The sequence below is a fragment of the Puma concolor genome, chromosome D1 (assembly GCF_028749965.1).
Source record: "Puma concolor isolate L17-30 chromosome D1, mPumCon1.1.hap2, whole genome shotgun sequence".
NCBI lineage: Eukaryota > Metazoa > Chordata > Mammalia > Carnivora > Felidae > Puma > Puma concolor.
Window position 1 is genome coordinate 89,195,872 of NC_141676.1, and position 20,962 is coordinate 89,216,833.

Here is a 20,962-nt window from a genome sequence, read left to right on the forward strand (position 1 = left end):
GTAATTTTGTCTGTGTAGATAACTGAAGGCAAATTTACTAAAACAAAACAACCAAACATAGAGCACATTTCAAAACAAATATATTTGAGGATTGTCTCTAACTTCATCTCTACTTCTGCCTTCTTTTCTCATATATTTGGGGAAGAAAGTGGAAGAAGACATGGAGTGGGTAGAAACAAACTCACCCGCTTGAAGATTCAACATAAAGGCTACTTTCTCTGTGAGGTTTCCCTTACACCACTGCAACCCACAGTGATCTGTCCTTCCCCTGAACACCTATAAGATTTTGCATTTTACTATACACCATAATGACTTGCGTTGTTATCCATCATGATCCAAGAACTTGTCGTCTCCCCCATTAGCCACAAGGTTCTTGAGGACAAGGACTGCTTCTATTCCTCCACAGTACCCATTCACAGTGATTAACTATAGCAGATGCTCAAAGTATCTAATAGTTTGGGTAATGCCACCAGCAAATAACTCCCAAATCACAAATAGGATTTTGTAACACAATATATGAAATTTAAGGAATAAATCCATCCCTTAATAATGTTTTATGCCTTGTGTTCTGCAATTGCTCAGAACAAGGTAGGTGAGCTGTGTATTGGGGATTCGGGGGGGGGGGGCTCTGGGGGGAAGCAGGGTAAATGTTGAAATGTATCATGACAACGAAAACATTTCCATATGGGATTGAAACAAACTGGGTTAGTGAGACTTTGCCTAAGCAGGAAGAGATGTCGGCGAACTTATTTAATAATTAAACCTAGAAGTCTCAGTCCTTCGGTGGGGGGGCGTTCTGCCTGCAAGGCCGCTCTGCGTTCCACGCGGCTTTGGTCACACCCTTGAGCACTGGCTCTGCAAGCACACAGTTTGGGAAACCGGTGTCCGCAGGTGCTGTCATGGCCGTTCCTCACCACCAGGGGGAGCTGCGCAGCGCCGCGCCTAGGGGTGCGCTAACGCTCTCCCAGCATGCCCTGCTCCGCCGACGTCGACCCGGAAGCTGTCGCCGGCGGCCGCCGGCCGGCAGCCGTGACAGAAGTCGGGCTGCGGAGCGCAGTCGTCCGGGACCCCAACCCGGCGGAGGGTCTCTCCGAGGGCGGCGGCGAAGACACCGTTGAGTCCCTCGAACATCGGGGCTCCGTCTGGGCGCGCCCCCCAGCGGTATGTGACCCGGTGCACGGCGTCTGTAAGTGTCAGGTGAGGACGCTGAGAGCAGCTTCTCCGCTGGAAGGGGCTGGAGCGAGGGGGAGAAGCAGAGCCGCCTCTGTCGCTTTGCATTGCCTCTAGGACGTGGAGGGCCCAGAGCCCGCCGGGTCCTGAATAGCACTCCACATAACCTCGTCTCCGTACACAGTTAGTGCCCCATTCCCTAACTCGGGTGAGATAAGAGAGCGGTTGTCTGGGTAGCCACCTGACCCTTTCAGCCATGAAGGCAGAGACAGTGTCCTCGTTGCAAGAGACTCCAGCTGAGTCCAGCTGGAGCCTCAGTAACCTGCTGAGTAGCCGGAAGCTGATGACTGTGGGGATCGTGCTCGGCTGGCTCATGGTCATCCACTTTCTGGTCAATGTGTGGCTTCTCTGCCTTCTGTCTGCATTGCTAGCGGTGCTGGGAGGATGGCTGGGCTCAAACGCCATTGTGGGGGCTTCAGGTCGACTGCATCTGGAACGCTTCATCCCAGTGGCCACCTGTCCTCCAAACCCTGAGGCAGAGAGGCAATTGGAACAGGAGATCAACCGCACCATCCAGATGATTATTCGGGACTTTGTGTCTTCCTGGTATCGCTCAGTGAGCCAGGAGCCAGCCTTTGAGGAAGAAATGGAGGCCGCCATGAGAGGCTTGGTCCAGGAGCTCCGGAGGAGGATGGGCATGGTGGACAGTCATGCTCTTGTTCAGAGGGTTCTGACTCTGTGCGGTTGTCACCTGCAGAGCTATATTCAGGCAAAGGAGGCCACAGCTGAGAAGCAGAGTGGTACAGTTGAGCCCTCCCAGCTCTGGGAGGCTTACTGCCGAGCTACTGCCCCACATCCTGCTGTACAGAGCCCCAGCACTGAGGTCACCTATACACGTGGCATTGTAAATTTGTTACTGCAAGGACTCGTGCCAAAGCCCCACTTGGAGACCCGGACCGGGCGCCATGTTGTGGTGGAACTCATTACTTGCAATGTAATCTTACCACTAATCAGCAAGCTTTCAGATCCCGACTGGATCCACTTTGTACTTGTGGGCATCTTTTCCAAGGCCAGAAATAATCCTACAGGAGTGGTTAAACCAACCTCCCCAGCCAGTGCTCTGGAAAAGCCCTCAGTGCCCACATCTCTGCCTCTGATTGTTGAGGTACAGAGTCTGCCAGAAGTGAGAGCCCCGTCTCCAGCAGCAGCACCAGTGCTACTAAACTGTAGTGAGCCAGAGGGGCCTTCCCACCACTCGCCAGAAGTTGAAGAAGGCCATGAAGCAATAGAGGGAGAATTGGGTGGAGTGCCAGAAGAAAGAAAAGTAGGAAACAACGCATCTCATTTCCTACAGCCAGATATTCGAGGCCCTTTGTTCTTATGTGAAGAGCTGGAGTCTCCATTGTCTGAACTGAGTAAAGAAACCATCATGCTCATGACCCCAGGCAACTTCCTCTCTGACAGGATCCAGGATGCCCTATGTGCCCTAGAGGGTCCCCAGTCTCTGGAATCTAAGAATGTTGAGGCATCTGAAGGAATCGAAGGAGCAGAGGCCGAGGAGGGTCCAGGAACAGAAACAGAGGCAGGCCTGCTGGTCTCCATGCTGACTTCCTGCCCAGAGATCCACATTGACACAGCAGACAAGGAAGTAGAGCAAGGAGATGTCACCTCTCTTACAGCTTTGCTGACAGATCCGGAGAGGACCTGCCCCCCACGACCCTCATGCTTAGAGAAGGATCTCACCAATGGCGTGAGCTCCTTAGATCCTAGTCTCCCACAGGTTCTGCTTTCCTCCTCTCCAACCGGTCCTGTCAGCTCAGCCACCTTCAGCTTTGAGCCCCTGAGCAGTCCAGACGGCCCAGTTGTTATCCAGAACCTTCGTATCACTGGTACCATTACTGCTCGAGAGCACAGTGGCACTGGATTCCACCCATACACGCTCTACACGGTGAAGGTAACAGGATTAGAATTTGGTCACCCCCACTGGGCTGGGAATGGGTTTGGAAAGCAGAGACAGCGAAGCTAGGAATCTAAGGGAGAGAGGGTACTCTTCACTTGTTATGTTTAATTGAACAAGAATCTATATGTGAATGGTCTGAAGATCATTTGTAAAGCAGAGTTGGCCTCTGTTTTGTACCCATGCAGACAATCCTAGAATCTCAGGATTCTTAGGATACTGAGGGTCATATTTTTCAGTGGTTCCCAATGTATAGAGTTTTGTCCAGAAATTCTCTTTCTACTGTTTATTTCTTTCTTTCCTTTTTTAATTACTAGTATCTTTTGTACTTTGTTTAGGAAGGAAGTTTATTTACCTATATACATCTCAGAAGGTGGCAAGTTCCTCATTCCTAGAGATGTTTAAGCACAGAAGTAGGAACTACTTGGCAAAGATGATATGAAGGGGTTCATGTATCAGATGGGTTCAGTTATAGCAGAGTCTCCCTTTAACTGGCTGTAGGATAGGCTGCTTCCAGATTACCTGAAGAGGGTATTTTTGGAAATTCTCATTCCAAATCTATCAGAATCTGAATATTTAAAAAGCAGCCCAAGTGATTTTTGTCGTGCAGCCAGGTTTGGGAATGTATGAGTATTGACTAGTGTCCCTCAAGGAGAAAAATCCACAAAAAGCATCCTAATTCACAGGTGCTCCAAGTTTGAGAGCCCCACCCTGAATTCCATCTGTCTCATACCTAGGCCTTCTCAGTGCTAGTGTGAGGGACTACTACTTTGCTCATGTCAGTTCATAATGAATAGTTCTCTCTGGCTCTAGAGAATTTTAAAATAGCTTTAAGTCCCACCAACAAAGAGATCGTTTCTTCCATCACTTGCCTCACACTATAATACCTCCTCCAAATAATAATGGTAACCTACTCCTAATGACAAGTGCATACATAGTTCTTCCACATAATTTCATTATATCTTAACTACTCTGTCAAAAAGTCTACCCTGTACTAAGTCACAGCTTCAGGGTGTTCACTCTGGGGGAACATCCAGTACAAGTTGTCTTTTCCCACATACTGGCCCTCCACGCATATTAAGACAGCAAACCTTGACCCCTTACGACATCTCCAGTCTTCATGTGACTTCCAATCATACAGATGATATGTACTTAGGAAAACAAATTTCACTTGAGCTCCAAGAATAATAATTAATCTGCCCAAAGCAAAATAAAAACACATGGTTCTTTAATGCATTCCAGGCAAACAAATGCTTTTATTCATCAGCTGTTCTGGATTATTTGTTCTTCTCCCAACTAACATAAATAATCACTGGTTGAGTATAATAGCAAATGGTTATCCTCTTATAACGTCCAAACCCATTATTTAGGAGTGAAAGAGGCAGTGTCACTTTTATTGCTGTTTTATCTTCTGTTTTATACTCTGAGATTTGAAAATTAATTAGCCAATTTTATAAGTCAAAGTGTTTGCAGGAGGGAGTTTTGAGATGGAAGAAGAGAATGGAGAACAGCAAAACTCTTCTTTTTCTGGGGCACATGTGTTAGGAAATGCATCTCATTCCTTAATTCAGCTGCCCTGGGAATTTGAGTTACTCATTACAAGTCAGGGCAGCAATCAGCTCTAATAGGTTCAGAAACAATAGGAACATCTTTCTCCCTCTACCCCTACTCTGCTCGTACTCTGTGGCCAATGAGCTGCTGTACTAAACAAATTTGTTCATTCAACAGTATGAGACAGCTCTGGACGGTGAGAACAGCAGTGGCCTGCAGCAGCTGGCCTACCACACTGTGAATCGCCGCTACCGCGAGTTCCTCAATCTGCAGACACGTCTGGAGGAGAAATCAGATCTACGGAAGTTCATCAAAAGTCAGAGTTTCCCCAGGCTGGACTGCCTGCTTGCTTTACATATCTAGCCACCTGATCTGAGAGGCTAGAGGCCTACTAGTTTGTGAGGAGGGATGGTGGAGGAGAACACAGCATCAAGGAGCCTGTGCTTCCCCCATTTGTTTTCAGATGCTTTTTAGTGCAGGATGGCACTGATCACATTGTTTCTGAGGAATTTCTTTGCCACTGAATGCTCTGTTCTGGGGCCTATCTAGTTTAAGCTTAAGAAGCTTTCACATTTGCACCTGTGTCTGTGAGGTAGCATGAGGCATTAAATTAACTTTTCCAGAGGCATCGATGGATTGCTCTTAAATATTAAAATAGTATCCAGAAATGTTTGCCATTCTTCAAAAATCAGGCTTTTGTGTCTGTGTTGTTTGACACCCATAAGGCGTAGGAACAATACAAAAAGGTAATAAAATTTAAATCTAAATAAAAGCTGGTAAGCAGCTACTTTTTAAAAAAAAAAAAAAATTACTGATGATCACCCAAATAAAGTTTAGGCATAAGTTATGGATTTCAGTTATCTATTTTCTTTCTTAATAACAATAGCTACTACTGAGTTAAACTTGAAAATATATGCCAGTTTCTCTTCTGGGTACTTTACATATATTAGCTCATTTAATTCTAACAGCTTATGAAACAGATATCATTATACAGAAAAAAAAAAGTCAAAGGAAGATTAAACAACTTGCCTTAGGTCATTCTCACAGTAGGGACTGGAGCAAAACTTTAAACTTGCAGAAGAAAGGGACGTCTCGGTGGCTCAGTCGGTTAAGCATCCGACTTCAGCTCAGGTCATGATCTCACAGTTTGAGTTCAAGACCTGCGTTGGGCTCTGTGCTGACAGCTCAGAGCCTGGAGCCTGCTTCAGATTCTGTGTCTCCTCTCTCTGCCCCTCCCCTGCTTGCACTCTGTCTCTCTCTCCTCTCTAAATAAACATTTAAAAAACTAAAATAAATAAACTTGAAAAAAAATTTAACTTGGGCAACTGGAGTTCAGAGCCTTCATCTATAACCATTGTAGTGTATGGCCTCATATACCTTAATACGAGAGTAGATTGTAAGTATTATTTCCTTAAGATATATTTGGAACTCCTGAAATTAAAAAAATCCTAGGAATGTACTCAATAGTTCTGTTTTCCTTACATATATGATATGTTTTATATGGAATACCTCAGTAAATGTTAAGTGAATGAGTTTTTGTTTCTGTTTTTTGTTTTTTTTTAAGATGTAAAGGGTCCTAAAAAGCTCTTTCCAGATCTTCCATTTGGAAACATGGATAGTGACAGAGTAGAAGCCCGTAAGAGCCTCCTGGAATCCTTTCTAAAGGTCAGTATCCTTCTGTTTTGGTTGTGCTCTCATTCTGATTACCAGATACCCAAGCCAAGCTGGAGAGACGTGGGGACAGGAATTTCTCTTTGAAGTTTTTCTTGTGTCTTTTGCAGCAACTCTGTGCCATTCCAGAGATCGCTAACAGTGAAGAGATGCAGGAGTTCCTTGCTCTGAACACAGATGCTCGTATTGCCTTTGTCAAGAAACCATTCATGGTGTCCAGAATAGACAAGGTACCTGCAGGGCCACTGTGCTCAGCTTTAGTGTCCCATCAGAGCATAGGCAGGGACTAAAAAATAAAGGAGATTGGGGATGGGGAGAGACAGCAGAAAGGAGTCAGTAGAACGTGGACTAGAATTTTCAAGACCTCTTGTAAATATTGCTTGGATCATCACCTTCCTGAATTACAGTAAGCAACTATGAGGATACACTCACCCTGACACTATACATGTACACATATCTCCTGGGGGATATTATGACATTGTTATTCTAGTGGAAGGAGGTAAGGATAGATCTGTACCTCCATAAATAGGTGAGGTCAGAAAAGTCTTTTCTGGAGGAGATCATTCTTGGTATTGGTCACTCAAGTAAAAGAGCCCCAAGACCACACACTCAGCTGGACTTAGACTGGTGTGGTGATTCTCTGCTAGAGAACAGAGAGTGGAGAGAATTGTACTTTCAAGAGGGGATCTCAGAACCTTTGGAGATGGTAGGAGAAGGATATTTGAGTAGTACATTATATCCTATAAATAGTGATTACCAGCTGATTTTAGAGTCCCCAGGGCACAAGTCTGAGACTTATGTTTATCAAAAGATGGCATATGTTTTAAAAGGTTAGAAAACACTGACTCATTAGCAGAAGGTAGGGCATCACTCTAGACTTAAAAGGATAAAATGTTAAAGTGGAATTTCATGTGGTAGGAATTAGGAGAAATTCACTGCTGTGAGGAAAAACCTGCAAACTGGAAAGGGATGAATGAGGTAGAATCCCCAAAGTTCCGTGCAGATGTGTCCATCCACACAGATGTGTTCACTCACTGACTCACCATCCAGTTACTGCTTGCCTCCTCAAAGCCATGAATAGTACTAGCTGCTGGTGACACAATAGTGACAAAGCAGATAAAGACCCTCCCCAGAGATCTACAATTTTGTGAGCCTTGAGAGCAAGGTGCCATTATCTATTCATACTATCCTCTGTGTTCTTTCCTTGGTTTGTTATGCCCTATGCTTTACTGTAGTCTTACTCAGCCACTCCAGCCTTGTCTCAGCTGTGCTAGCTGTGCTTCTTATAGAGGATGAACACAGGCATGAATTCAGGAAGGCATGACACTACTCTTAGCCAGCAGTGTTAATTAGCAAGGAGCACCAAAGGAAAAGTAAAGATTTCTTTTCATTTCTTGAGTATTGTAGGGTTTCATTTGTTTGTGCATTTTCCTTTTTAGCAAATATCTATATGCCATTTTCCCATTCTGAGAAATACAGACAACTCTTACTCTTCAGTGAGGATTGCTTTATTTGGTCTTTATGACCAAATATTTGGTGTTTATGAGTAGAAAAGTTGATATCAACTCAAGATTCCTTAATTTTGACATGAGTGATTTTTGTTATTCTTTCTGTAAAGAAGAGAAATTGTTTGAATTAACTGGAAAAACCAGTTCTTTACTCTGTGAATTACTCTGAGCATGTTAATATGTATGCTACCAGACTGCATTTCTTATTTGATAATCTTTTCTCTTTCTTTTTTCTATATATCCCTGCCTATGTTACTTCCATTTATTCACATCTTGGTGAAAGTATTATTGATTTACAAACTAAAAATTATTCCTTTATATACAAGGAAAGAAATTGAGAAATGAAAAGTATTTCACCAGCCTGTAGAACTCTCAAGGTTTTTATTTATCTCATTGTTTGTTTTGACTTATTTTCCCATGGTATTGTTTGTCTTAACTCTGTGAGGAAGAAGATTTTTATGGCCATAGAGAAAAGGGAGAATAGTTGACAGTAAATCTGCCTGATACCTGACTGTGCTGATGAGTAAGATTCCACTAGCTAGCCTAGCTATCTGCGCATCCTAATTGCATAAAGCAGCATGAGACAACTGCTCATTTGGTGGTTCCTCTCTGACCCTGCACCTCTGACCCCTGCAGATGGTGGTGAGTGCTATCGTGGACACCTTGAAGACAGCATTTCCTCGCTCTGAACCCCAGAGTCCCACAGAAGAGCTGAGTGAGGCCGAGACAGAAAGCAAGCCCCAGACAGAAGGCAAGAAGACTAGCAAGTGAGAAACCCTTCAGTTATCCAGGGACCCTTTCCAGTTCTCAAGTTGATTGCCAGTCTTTAGCCAAATCCCATCTCCACTTTCAATCCCTAGGAGAGAGGAGATGGGTAACACATACCAGTTATTATACAAAACCAGGCTCCACCAACCTAAAGGAGCCTAAGATCCAGCATAGGCATCCCTGATGAATGTTTGTCTCGCCATAGGATCCCAGGACTTAAACTGATCAGGAATTTTTAATTAGAAGGAAAACTCTAGAATAGAGATAGTGTCCTTTTCTATTTTCCTGTAAAATTGAGATGTTTCTTTTCTATGAAGAATTAAGGCTGATAACTGATCTCTGTTTGCCATCGTTTCTGCAACTCTTAGCTCCAAAGATGCATATACTAGCAATAAACAGGAAGGGGCCAGCTATTGTTTCCTGCACTAGGGTCCCAAATATACCCTTCCAAAGCCAACATGTGGAAGGGAATGGCACCACTCTTAACCTTTAGTGCAAACTTCATATCTGTATCTGGGCCATTATGAAGAGACAGAGAGAAAGACTGAGAGAGAGAAAGAGATAATGTGTGTTTATGTGTGTGTTGGAATGGGGAGAGGGAAGGATAGAGTTTTTATTTTTATGTCTGTATGTCTGACTGTCTTTGTGTACATGTGTCATGTACCAGCAATAACACTCATAATTTTTAGCCTTTTTTTTCTTTTTTTTTTTTACTGAGCCCATATTTTGAAAGGTGACCATGATATCTGTGCTTATAAGATCCTTGAAACATTGAGGTTAGCACTTGTGGTCCTTCCCCTGGTTTTATTTGGAATACAAGGAGAATAAATGGATGTGCAAATAGGGTACCAACAGTAACAACTAAAGCCTTGGTTCATTCCACACGTCTCTTTAATCTTTGACAAATTTTTAATGAGAATATAGTATATGCTAGCCATTCTTCTAGCTTATGGGAATACAGCCATGATAGACTGGTCCCTGTTTTACATTAGCAGAAACCCTTTCACAAATGCGTTGTGCACATAGCTTAGTGCAGTGGTTGCACTATGTATTGAGAATTGCCTGACTGTCACTTGAGGAATTTCAGGGCCAGGTCTCTCCTGCCAACTCTGACCACAGTAAGATCTCTAGAATAAGTATGAGTGTTCTTGTTTTAAGGTATTAATACTTGTCAGTCCTTCATATAGGAATCAAAATCATGCATTACATTCTGTTTCTGCTCGTTGTGTCAATACCAGGTCCAGGCTGAGGTTCTCATCCAGTAAGATTGCTCCAGCACTGAATATAACTGAAGCACCTGAGAAGATTCTCTATTGTTTTCAGGAAGGCAGTGTGGTAAGATAGCCAGATGACTCCTGGAATTAATCACTGGGAGGTTGACCCTGCAGTTATAGACAATTGAGACATTCTCTAAAGTTAGGAGGGATGTAGGTGCCTTGCTGAAGGACCTAACCAGCATCTGTGTCTCTAACTTTTATTCTTTTTTTTTTTTTTAATTTTTTTTTAATGTTTATTTCTTTTTGAGACAGAGAGAGACAGAGTGTGAGCTGGGGAAGGGGCAAAGAGAGAGGGAGACACAGAATCTGAAGCAGGCTCCAGGCTCTGAGCACAGAGCCTGACGCAGGGCTTGAACTTACGAATCGCGAGATCATGACCTGAGCTGAAGTTGGACTCTTAACCGACTGAGCCACCCGGGCACCCCTCTAACTTTTATTCTAAAAGTATTTTCTCTGGGTAGTTTGTAATTCCTACTGGCTCTGGGTCAGCAGTTTGACTTCTCAAGCACCATGGGTTTGGAATAAAAGGTGGCAGAATGAGAAGGAAAGCCAGTTCCTGGAAAAGAATAGATGACCCAAATGTGTTTGCAGCAAGTGCAAATACAAAGGCATTGTTTTACTTGCAGTTTTGGTAGAAGCTAAAGACTTTCCTGAGGTAGTCACAGAGTCATTTGGGTTCTGTACTCATGATACTTTTGCAGAGAAGGAACAGGGAAACTCAAGTGCCACAGTTGCTCTCATATATTCCTCATACTTTATGTGATGTGCCACTGGCTCTTTCCTCAGGAGTCAGAGATCCTATCCATGTCTGGGATGGAGTCCTTTATTGAAAAACAGACAAAGTTACTAGAAATGCAGCCAGCAGAAGTCCCAGAAAAAGACCGTGAACAAATCCCCAAAGGTTGTGTGGATGGTTACTTGTCAGATCCAGCCGTGCCAGCCCAAGACCTCAGCACCAGTGATCCGGGTAAGCGACAGGGTCCCTGCTCCTACAGAGAAGGGAGCCATGGTATAGTATACTTGGGACTTGTGACAGTTGGGATTTGTCCATTTAATTTCTCTTCTGTTTAGCTAAGCAAACCATGTGTTAAAAACCAGTGCTTGAGGTGCTCTGCCGAGCCTGGCATACAAAGAAGAATCCGACACAGTCCCCAGAGCTGATTCAAACAGGGGAACAGGGCACAAAAACAGGGAGCTCTGATCCAGCAAGATGAGATCCATGCTTATCATATCATTATCTTAAGTATGTTATTTATGGCATGCTTTGGCATCTTTGGACTACTCCCTTTATCTGCAAAACTTCCTTCATGTCCATGGTCCCTCTCTCCTGGTTTTCTTTCTGCCTCTCATGTAGTTAGTCTCTTAGTCCCATTTGTTGGTTCTCTTACTAGCCTTCCAGAGCTTTATTTTTGGCTCTTTATTCTTACTCTGCATGGTCCCCCTGAGTGATCTCATTTGTACTATTGATTTCAAATCTAACACATGTGCTGATGATGCCTAAATGTTGGATATTGTCTTTCCACTTGCCTACTAGAAATCTTCACTTAGATATAGCACAGGGCAGCTGAAGTGCACCTGTGTGAAATGGAATTCTTCCTCTCCCTGGAGCTTTTCCTTCTGTTTTATTTACTGCCATGGCAAGTGATACCACCCAGTGCCCCACCATAGAACAGGAAAGGAGAAGAGGTGAGGATAGGGCAGGTTTGCTTCCTAGAAAAAGTGCAGATGTTTTCTACATGGGCAAAAATGGGAGCCCAGGATATTAGTATGTTTGCTGAGCTACAATTTATAAAAAAGGTTTTCAGTTCCACCAAGACAAAGTTTCCCACAAAGTCTCTTCAAGAAGAGATCACAAAATCTTTAGTTCAGAAGGAAAAAAAAAAAACAAAAAAGCAGATTTCAACATTGTTTCTTGGATGCCCATGAATAGTCACTTGACCTCACTCTATGGGACCTCTGCTTAACTGTGAGGAAGAAAAAATGAAATTTACAACCCCACCTCTTCACACATGTCTCACTGGGTAAGTAAATAAAGTGTTATAATGGCAAAAGCATCAGAACTGTAAGAAAGATGAAATGGGTAAAACAGTATAAACAGCCAAAATCAAGGCTGTAAATTTTCAACATCATAACTCTAAAGATATAGTTTATGCGTGAGCTTTTCTTTTAGCCTTAAGAAACTCAAAATTCTCACATGACAGGAAATTCACCATTTTGTTCCAGAGGACTTGGTGCCTTGTTTTGCTTTTTCTTATATTTTCTGCTATGACTAACTGTCACCACATGGTGGCAGCTCTAGGTAAACACTAAACCTGAGAAAATAGAATTGAGAAGGGTGACAGATGCTCAGAATGATGCTGTTTCCCAAGGACCTAAATATCCTGTCTTTGAGCAAATGACTGGAAAGTAAACATACCAGTTCTGAACAAATTCCCCTTGAAATGCAGTGCAGAAAAAATATATATATTGGGTGGGATTAAGAAAAAAGTAGGATTCAGTTCTAACAGATTCATCTAAATCTGAAGTCATTAATGTTCTAAAGAACCCTTTAGGGAGAAGAGCTTGGGCAAACTGGCCCAGACAATACCTATTTGTCCTAGACCAACAAAATTATTGTTGATGATTAATTGTAATATTAATCACAGCAATAGCATCAGATTGCTGAGATTCATTCATTCATTCATTCATTCATTCGTTCATTCATTGATTCATATATTCCTAGGGATGTCTTTTGGGAGGCAAATCACAGATGACATGGGACCCCTGAACAGGGTTAGAGAACAGATGCTTCCATCCATGAAATACATCTGTTCAGGAGACTTCAGCTTAGCACGGATGTGAACTCATTTGTGGTCCTCTTTCCAGTCTTTGAAATAGGAAGGAAATCAATAATTGTCATGGCCTATTTTACCAAAGGTATAGTGCTCTTTCTAGAACTGCATGTTATCTCAGAACCAAACTGAAGCCTCCTGGATCCCAGCCCAACAGCTCTGTGTAATGGAGACGCTTTCAAAGCAACTTGTTTATAGGAGAATGAATCCTAAATCTTTCCCCAGATCTGCTGCCCACAACATTTCCATGATGCTTTGTGGAGGCCAGTGGAATATAAGGATGGAAGAGACTGGGCCTTGCCAATTCCAGTTAGTCACTAGTTGGGAGCAATTACTTGGAACAGAATGTATTCAGCTCCCTGGAGAGAATACAGAAGAAACAGAAGCTAGGTGGGAAAAATATTTATATGCAAAATCTTTTAGAAAGGCAAACAATATTTACTGAGTGAGGAACATAAACAAAAGAATTATAAAGAAATACAGAGCCTATCACTGAACTTCTTAGATATAAAGTAAACATCTCTTGATTTGAGTAAAGAAGAATTACAGAAATACAAGATGATTGATATAAAGGTGAAGATCCAGTTCATTGAAATATGTTCCACCTAAATGGGTCTCTTCTCAGTTACTTTTGATGCCTTTCATTCCCCAGGAACAGAGACAGAGCTAGCTGACACAGCCCTGGATCTGCTCCTCTTGCTGCTAATGGAACAGTGGAGATGGCTGTGTACAGAAAACATGCAAAAAGTTCTTCGTCTTGTCTTTGGGACCCTAATTCAGAGGTAAGACTGCAGAGTTCTCTATCGTATTAGAGTCTCAAGTTGGACAGGGCTTGGGTGTGAATTCTGAATTCTGCACTGGAGAGGGAAAATGTCGAGTCCAGGAAACCTGTGGCCATAACGGAAGACAGAGACTCTGTTGTAGGGGTTCAGGGATGAAGACTGCCTGAAGTGTACCAAAAGGCTTGTATTAATCACCTCATTGTCTAAAGAGTGAATGGGTCTGCTTCTATAGGACTTCTGGCATAATCCACCGAGTTACAGACATTGCCTGTGATCTTAAAATACTTCAACTCTTACTACTGGGGGATCCATTCTCCACCCAGTTAAACCCCAAGCCCTACACTGTTCACCTTGTTACAGTGAACATTTCACTGACAGTATTTATTCACTGTGATGATAAATAATGAGAAAGACAAGGCGAAAACAGATCAGTGCTCTGAAAATAAAGATTGTTTTCTCCAAAAGGTGTGTAAATAGTCAACAACTGAGCAAGTACTTCCACAGGATGGTAAGGAATAGTAGTATACTTGGATTTAAAATGTGGATTGTGATCCCAACACCACTTATATCTCTTAAAAGATCTGTGAAAAGATTTATTCTGTGGAACTTTGTGTGGTATCCTCTCCCACCTTCCCCCAGAACTGAGGAGCCCTCTTGTCTACCCTTAGAGTTGTGATCATAATACTGATAACACAGCGTATTAGAGAAATAATGTTCTTTCCCTAAACTAGTGGTCCTCAAGTGAGGGCCAGTTTTCTCCCAGGGGTAGTTGGCAATATCAGGAGACATTTTGAGTTGTCACAACTGGGAAGGGAGATAGGAGACTATTTAATCTAGTGGGTAGAGGCCAGGGATGCTCTTACACTACACAGGACAGCACTCTCCCCACTCCCAATGCCCCAAACAACACTGAATCATCCTACCCAAAATAACAGTAGTACAGAGGTTGAGAAACCATGTTCTAGACTACCAGTTCTTTAGGGAGTACACCTGACTTTATATCCCCAGCAACTTACACAGGACCCAGGACATAGAAGATGCTCACTAAATGCCAAATCAAAGATAAACATTTCCTTTCTCATTACCTTCATACTTGAAAGCAGAGTCTGTCTGTGTTGTTTTCAGTCACTTGTGGATGTTGTTAATTGAGCCTTTGTTTCTCTTCTTCCTCTGTTAAGCTTCCCCTTGCTGATCTTCCAAAATCTTCCAAAATGCTGATCTTTCAAAAAATTGGAAGATCCTAAAACTAGCTAGTATGTGATAATTGATTACTCTCGTCCTTGAAGGCATTTGCATGACAAATTGGTTTCAAAACACAAGAAAGTATTCAAAGATAAGGATTCATATATGAAAAAAGTAGGAAGAAGTTTACCTGAAGTGTAAATAACTAAGAATATTAAAGGGCTTGAGCCAGTACCAGATAAGGAGAGAGAAATATATTTGGCGATTACAAGCTGATCACTGAAGAAGTAGTATTTTACATAGTCAGGGTTCTTAGAGATCTAAACCAGGGAGATTAAATACAAGGGAATTTCAAACTTGAGAATTCTAAGCCAGATTGCATTTACCTCAGTGGGCAATGATTATAAATTCTCTCGGGATAGGGAAGAGATAAGAGTAAAGTGGAGTGGATGGGATGTGCAGAAGTAAATATATTGTGCCCTCTGATCTGAGCAGTTTCTGGGTTTGACTGGTAGACAGTTGTCCAAACTGTTTGTAGCATTCATCCACTTCACCTTGAAATACTCTTACCTGTCTATCTAGCTGGGAAATTGTTTTGGTCTTACTCCTTAATTCACCAGTCTGGTCAGTAGTGAAGAAAACAGATAGTCTCTACTTTTCACATTTTGTACAGTTTAATGGGGGTTAGAACAGAGGGCCTTATCCACAATCACAAAGCTAATGCATGGTGGAGCCAGAAATCAAATCCAGAAATTCCAAAGCCCAAGTTCTTATCCACACAATATACTACTACTCTGCTATGATTAATTTCTCTGAGCTTTGGTTTCCTCATCTGGAAAATAGGAATAATAATAGTGTCAATCTCAGGTGCGTAGAAGGTATCCAGTAGATGTTCGGTCTTAATTATTTGCACTTCAGAAAAAGGAAAGGATAAAAAAAAAATTCTTTCTCTTTCTAATTCCTCCAGCTGGTGACCCCAGATTTGTTCTACTTTTACGTCTTCAGGTTGCTCTACCCTATACCCATCTCCTGTAGCAACTGCTATCCCCACTGTGCCTGTGTCTCTGAGTTTTGCAGAATAGAGCTCCTAAACAATAAAGGCTTTGTAAGGGGTTTCTAGGTGACTTTGTGCCAATGGGTTCCTTTGTTAAAGTAACAACTAGAGTATTCCCATGTCTGACATCATGAAGCAGACTACCCAGGTATCTTTCCAGCACAGACAAGTGTAGGTTAAGTATAGAATTCAGTAGTATTTTCCAGGTGCTCCTGGTTACATGGGTGGGGAGAGCTGCTAGACTCAAGTAATGCCTTCATGAGAAGAACTTTGAATCAGGCTTGCTCATCTTTTCGTCCCCAGCCCTTGACACTTCTACTAGAACTACACCTCTAGTTAGCTGGATAGATAGCTGTCTGGTGAATGAATATGAGCAAAACCCACATGGAGCTCACACCATAAACAAAATCAGGGAGAGGGCTTACAACTAAATTTCCCTTGACATTCCTTTAACTTTTTCTTTTTTAATGTAGTGGCATCTCTGTTTATTAAAGGAGGGAAATTCTGGATGTCTTTAGTGAATTTGAATGAAGCCAAGATGAATCTTGTGCAAGAATAGAATTTTGTGGCTAGTTACTTCTGGAAAACTCTTTGTAACTGTGGTCTGTTATCTTTGTTCATCATAGATTTTTCCAGGCGATGATATTTTGTCCTTATTCACTTGTCTCATCCCTTCCTATCAAAAAGTTCCCACTTCTATCAAATGTTATTGTTAGGTCCATTTTGTTTTGTGTTAGCTACAGTGGAAATGGGAACATAGCCAGTTGACACCCTTCACGCCCTAAGTCTCCACAGACTAGAATTAAGAGTTTCATCCTTCCCTATTCAAGGCCTTTCATCCTTCCCTAGAAATCATTCCCATCTTTTAAATGATGCACATGGCCCCCTTCTCAAATAGCTGGTGCTGGGTTCACAGTGTTCTTGAAGCGTTTTAAAGGGAGTCAAGGGGTCCCTGAGGAGCTGTCAGTTAAGCGTCCGACTTCGGCTCAGGTCATGATCTCATGGTCATGGGTTCAAACCCTGCGTCAGGCTCTGTGCTGACAGCTCAGAGCCTGGAGCCTGCTTTGGATTCTGTGTCTCCCCACTCTCTCTCACTCTCTGCCCCTCCCCCACTCATGCTCTATCTCTCAAGAATAAATAAATGTATAAATAAATAAATAAATAAATAAATAAATAAAAGATGGGAGTTAAGAGGCAACCATGGATATCTGGGGAAAGAATTACAATTCCCCTTCCAGAAGTTCGAAGTATCTGTGGTCTGTGGTCTTACACCAGCAAGTTCCCCTGTGCATGGTAGACAGGGAATAGACAGGGCTTACTTCAGGACTCAAAGTGTAGATACTTTGTAGATAACAATGTAGATAACACAATGTAGATAACATTGTCACCTTCAGCGTTTTTAGTGCCCGGCAAACCTTTGTTGAGAGTTTACTTTGTGCAGACACTATACTGAACACACAAGCACATTATATCATTTAATCCCCTCAAAGCCCTGTAGAACAGCTATGATCCCCGTTTCAAAGATGAGGAAGCTAAGGCTTACAAAGAAGTGTGGTTATTTAATCCAGATCACAGAGCTAATAAGTATACCACAGGCAGAATCTGAACCCATGTTTGTCTAATTTTCAGCTTAATGACTTTATCTTTTCTTATCAGTTTTGCTCTGGGATTTGAAGGGATTAAAAACCAACAAAATTATTTTGCCTCAGAGTAGTCTATGTTCCCCAAGAGGAAATTTTCAGTCATTTTGTAAAATCCAAACCACATTTCCCTATATGCACATTCTCATGTAACACAAAGGGCCTTGCAGCATCCTAATCCTAAGGTCATCCCATGTTACATGTTCCCTGAACGGCTTACGCTTCTTTTTATTTTTAAGATGCGGTTTATACAGTGCTACATTCTTGGGCTTTATTTGCTTTGGTAAGCAAATAAATTGGAATTTGATATCCCCCCAAAGCTACAGCACCTCCCCCACCTCCCCACCACTCCACATACCTTTGTTACTATTACAAGAGGTACAGTGTGGTCCCTGCCTGCTTCAGTGTTGGCCTCTCTGAGACTGTCCCCAGGAAGCACCATGGCTGTTCAGTCTCTGAAACCATAAGTATCTGAGCTGTATCCTTTTGCAGCATACTGAGCTGTCTTTAGTTCTGCACTTTAAAGGTAGTTGGTATTGATGGCACTGATAGCTATTGCCACTTCTCTGGTCATCGTGAACACACTGCAGTTCGGGCATCAGGGACAGAACTGCCATCTAGATTTACATTCATTACCTTAAAATGTCATAATTTTCCAGCCTCCAGCATTATCATCTCTAAGAAAATAAGTTAGCTTCTGCTTTCAACTTTGTTTACTCCCCTTGCTCCCTTAAAAGATCTATATACGTAACTGCCTTGGATGCCAAGGACTCCTGCCAAATCATGAACAGTCACTCCCTCAGTCTCTCTCTAGCCTGCAAAAAAAAAAAAAAAAAAAAAAAAAAAAAGGAGAGTAAATTCAACCTCATGACCCCTCCTTCTAAGCCAAGGTTGGAAGAGTTCTGGTCTGAGCCAGGCTTCATAAATCTCCCTTGATTGTTGATGTTGTTGATGGTGTGGAGAGAGTGGGGGAAGGGAGCTAAAGAGAAGTTAGATGCCCAAAAAAGGCATTGTTAAGTCAAAGGGAAGTCTTGCACGCATGCGCGCCTGACCTCGTATGTAAGCTTCCGTGCTGGGAACATCCAATTATGTAAGAAGGAGCACTCCTTGTTTGGAATTAGAGACAAAGGGAGGGGAAGAGGAGTGGGGGTAGCAGTCTAAGCCAAGAAGTGAATCCAGCTTGTGCAGACTGCTCATGTCCGAAAACAGAAGAAACTTAACAGTATCCCTGCATGCATCAGAATCAGGGTTAAGAAATTGGACACGTACTCAGATATGACTAGGCTGGAGGGAAAGAGGAGAGATGTACTGTGCTCCATTGATGGTAGAAGGTTTGGGGCAGGAAGACCCAGCCAAGGTAAGGGGTGAGATTATTATGGAGTCCTGATGTAGAGCAAAGGAATGAGAAGAAGCTGGACTGGTTCCCTGCTTGGATGCCCAGAGCAGTGATCTGATAAAAATATGAGGCAGGCTAGCAGTAGAGTACACGAATGCCACGTCTCGTGGCTCTGCCCTCCCCATGGCCCCAGAAGATGGCATCAGACTCTGTGTCAAAAGGGCAGCAGACACATTCTTGGCATCTACATCAGGATTTCTTAAAGAGTGAGTGAGTGAATGTGTTTGTGTGTGTATGTTGAGGGGCACGTGGGAATGGAATAGTGTGGTAAAAAGAGTAGGGAAAAGGGAAGAAGGTTCTGTGATCTGTGGGCAAAGGGACTAGTTATGTTAAGTCAGGAATTATATGGAGATGAAGAAGAAAAGAAAGAATGTGTCAGGTTTAAGGAGTCCAACAAGCAGTGCACTTGAAAATTAAATGGATGAAAAAATTAAATGGCAGGCACTGGACTTTATGCCAGGCCATGGACTCATTTTCTTAGAAAAGCAATCTCTGTAGATTATCTCCAGGGAAAATCAGAAGGTGTATGGGGAGAGAGTAGAGGAGCATTGGAGAGGCTGTGCTGCCAGGCAAGAATGTGCATTTTCCAGAAAGACAATTATGAATGGCTGACCGTGTACTCTTTTGCCTCCACTAATTCTCTTAGGTCATTCCAGAGTCTTAGGTGCTCTCTAAGAGGAATCTATTCAAGGGCCTCTTTCTCAGTGGGCATGTCTAGGTAGCAGATGGATAAAGGGTCTTTCTGACATTGGTTATATCTTAAGGGGGGAACATCAGGCCTGCCACCAAAGGGTACAAGTAAGTGCAACAGGAAAGGAGCTAACATTTGTTAAATACTAACTATACCAGGTAAGCAGCCATGTACTTCAGGTACTAATGTGCAGTGCAGTTCTGTGAGATAGACATATATTTACACATTTTACAAGTGAGGAAAATGATATTTGGGTTAAATAACCTTCCCAGAATTATAGAGCTAGTAAGTATCACACCCAGGATTCCACTTCAGTCATCCTGGCCTCAAAGCCTATGAAATTGCTGCTGCTCCATACTGCCTCCCTACTCTGCAAGCTTCCTCACCAAGGCGTGACCACTAGAATTGACCTTGCAAGTTCCTGTGCCTTATTTCCATCTAATCTCTCTTGCTTTCCATCCGACTAGATTGAGGGACACATGCACATGATGGTAGTATATAAATTCATTTCCATCTGAATATTTCTGATTTTATTCTTAAAACACTCCTGGATCAGAGATTGCATAGTTTCCCTTAGGGTCCCTGTTCTACATCCTATTCCCAGTCAGAAAAAGATTTTCAGAGTTAAGACTCAGAGTTTCTCAAGAAATGCAAATTACAGCTTTCTCCTTTGCCCCATAAACTTCTCTTTTGATTCAGCTTTGGTGCCTTGTGGTTTCTTACACTTGATCTCTTTCTACACACAATTTCTGTAGAAAATAGCATACTTTTGTAAGAGCCCCAGATATAAAATTATCTCAGACTAAGTCTTCAAATTTTCCTGTCAGATTATTTTCTGGCCCTCTCATTATTGACTCAGGCAGTTTTTAGAGTTGCTGAAAATAATTTTTTGCACTGATGGCTTTGGATTAGGTTGTATTGTGCTTCCTTGGGGAAAAGGAACATCGTTTGTCTTACGCTTCTTCCACTAGACCTTGACAAAGGTCTCAACTTCTATAGATTGTGCCAGGATGGGCCACAGCAGTCTCTCCTATTATGAGTGGCCTCCCTGTCAGATTTCTTAGGTGCCACTTACCCTACACCCATCTTAGGATAAAGACTTCATGCCTTTTCTATTATATACTGACAGTTTCTACTTGAATACCTCTTTAAAGTTTTAACAGATAGGTGGTACCTGACTGGCTATGTGCCTATGCCTGTGGGTTTTTGCACTTCTGTATATAAATTCTCATACACTGAAACACAGAGGCAGAATTGATCATTGCATCAGTTATGAATAAAACAGTATCATGAGGTATTTCAACCTCAAAACCTTCTTTCAAGGCACATTACTTGTATCTCTTGCCCATCTATAACTACAAATTGAAACCCAGGGCACCTGGGTGGCTCAGTTGGTTAAGCGTCCAACTTCAGCTCAGGTCACGATCTCACGGTTTGTGAGTTCAAGCCCCACATCAGGCTCTGTGCTGATAGCTCAGAGCCTG

General features: G+C 42.5%; 1 protein-coding gene across 9 annotated transcripts in view; it reads left to right on the forward strand.

The window, feature by feature from the left end:
• Window positions 1-1,208: 1,208 nt before the first annotated feature.
• The window catches only part of SNX19 (sorting nexin 19), a 47,469-nt gene continuing 27,715 nt past the window's right edge, over window positions 1,209-20,962 (forward strand). For all 9 annotated transcript variants that reach the window (XR_015241204.1, XR_015241205.1, XM_086678654.1 and 6 more), the window contains exons 1-8: window positions 1,209-3,124; window positions 4,856-4,994; window positions 6,243-6,343; window positions 6,460-6,579; window positions 8,494-8,624; window positions 9,864-9,960; window positions 10,689-10,869; window positions 13,386-13,515. Coding sequence is in view for 7 of the 9 variants with exons in the window: in XM_086678654.1 (XP_086534780.1) it covers window positions 1,427-3,124; window positions 4,856-4,994; window positions 6,243-6,343; window positions 6,460-6,579; window positions 8,494-8,624; window positions 9,864-9,960; window positions 10,689-10,869; window positions 13,386-13,515 (2,597 nt within the window). In the remaining 2 variants the exon portion in view is untranslated. The remainder of the gene's footprint in view (window positions 3,125-4,855; window positions 4,995-6,242; window positions 6,344-6,459; window positions 6,580-8,493; window positions 8,625-9,863; window positions 9,961-10,688; window positions 10,870-13,385; window positions 13,516-20,962) is intronic.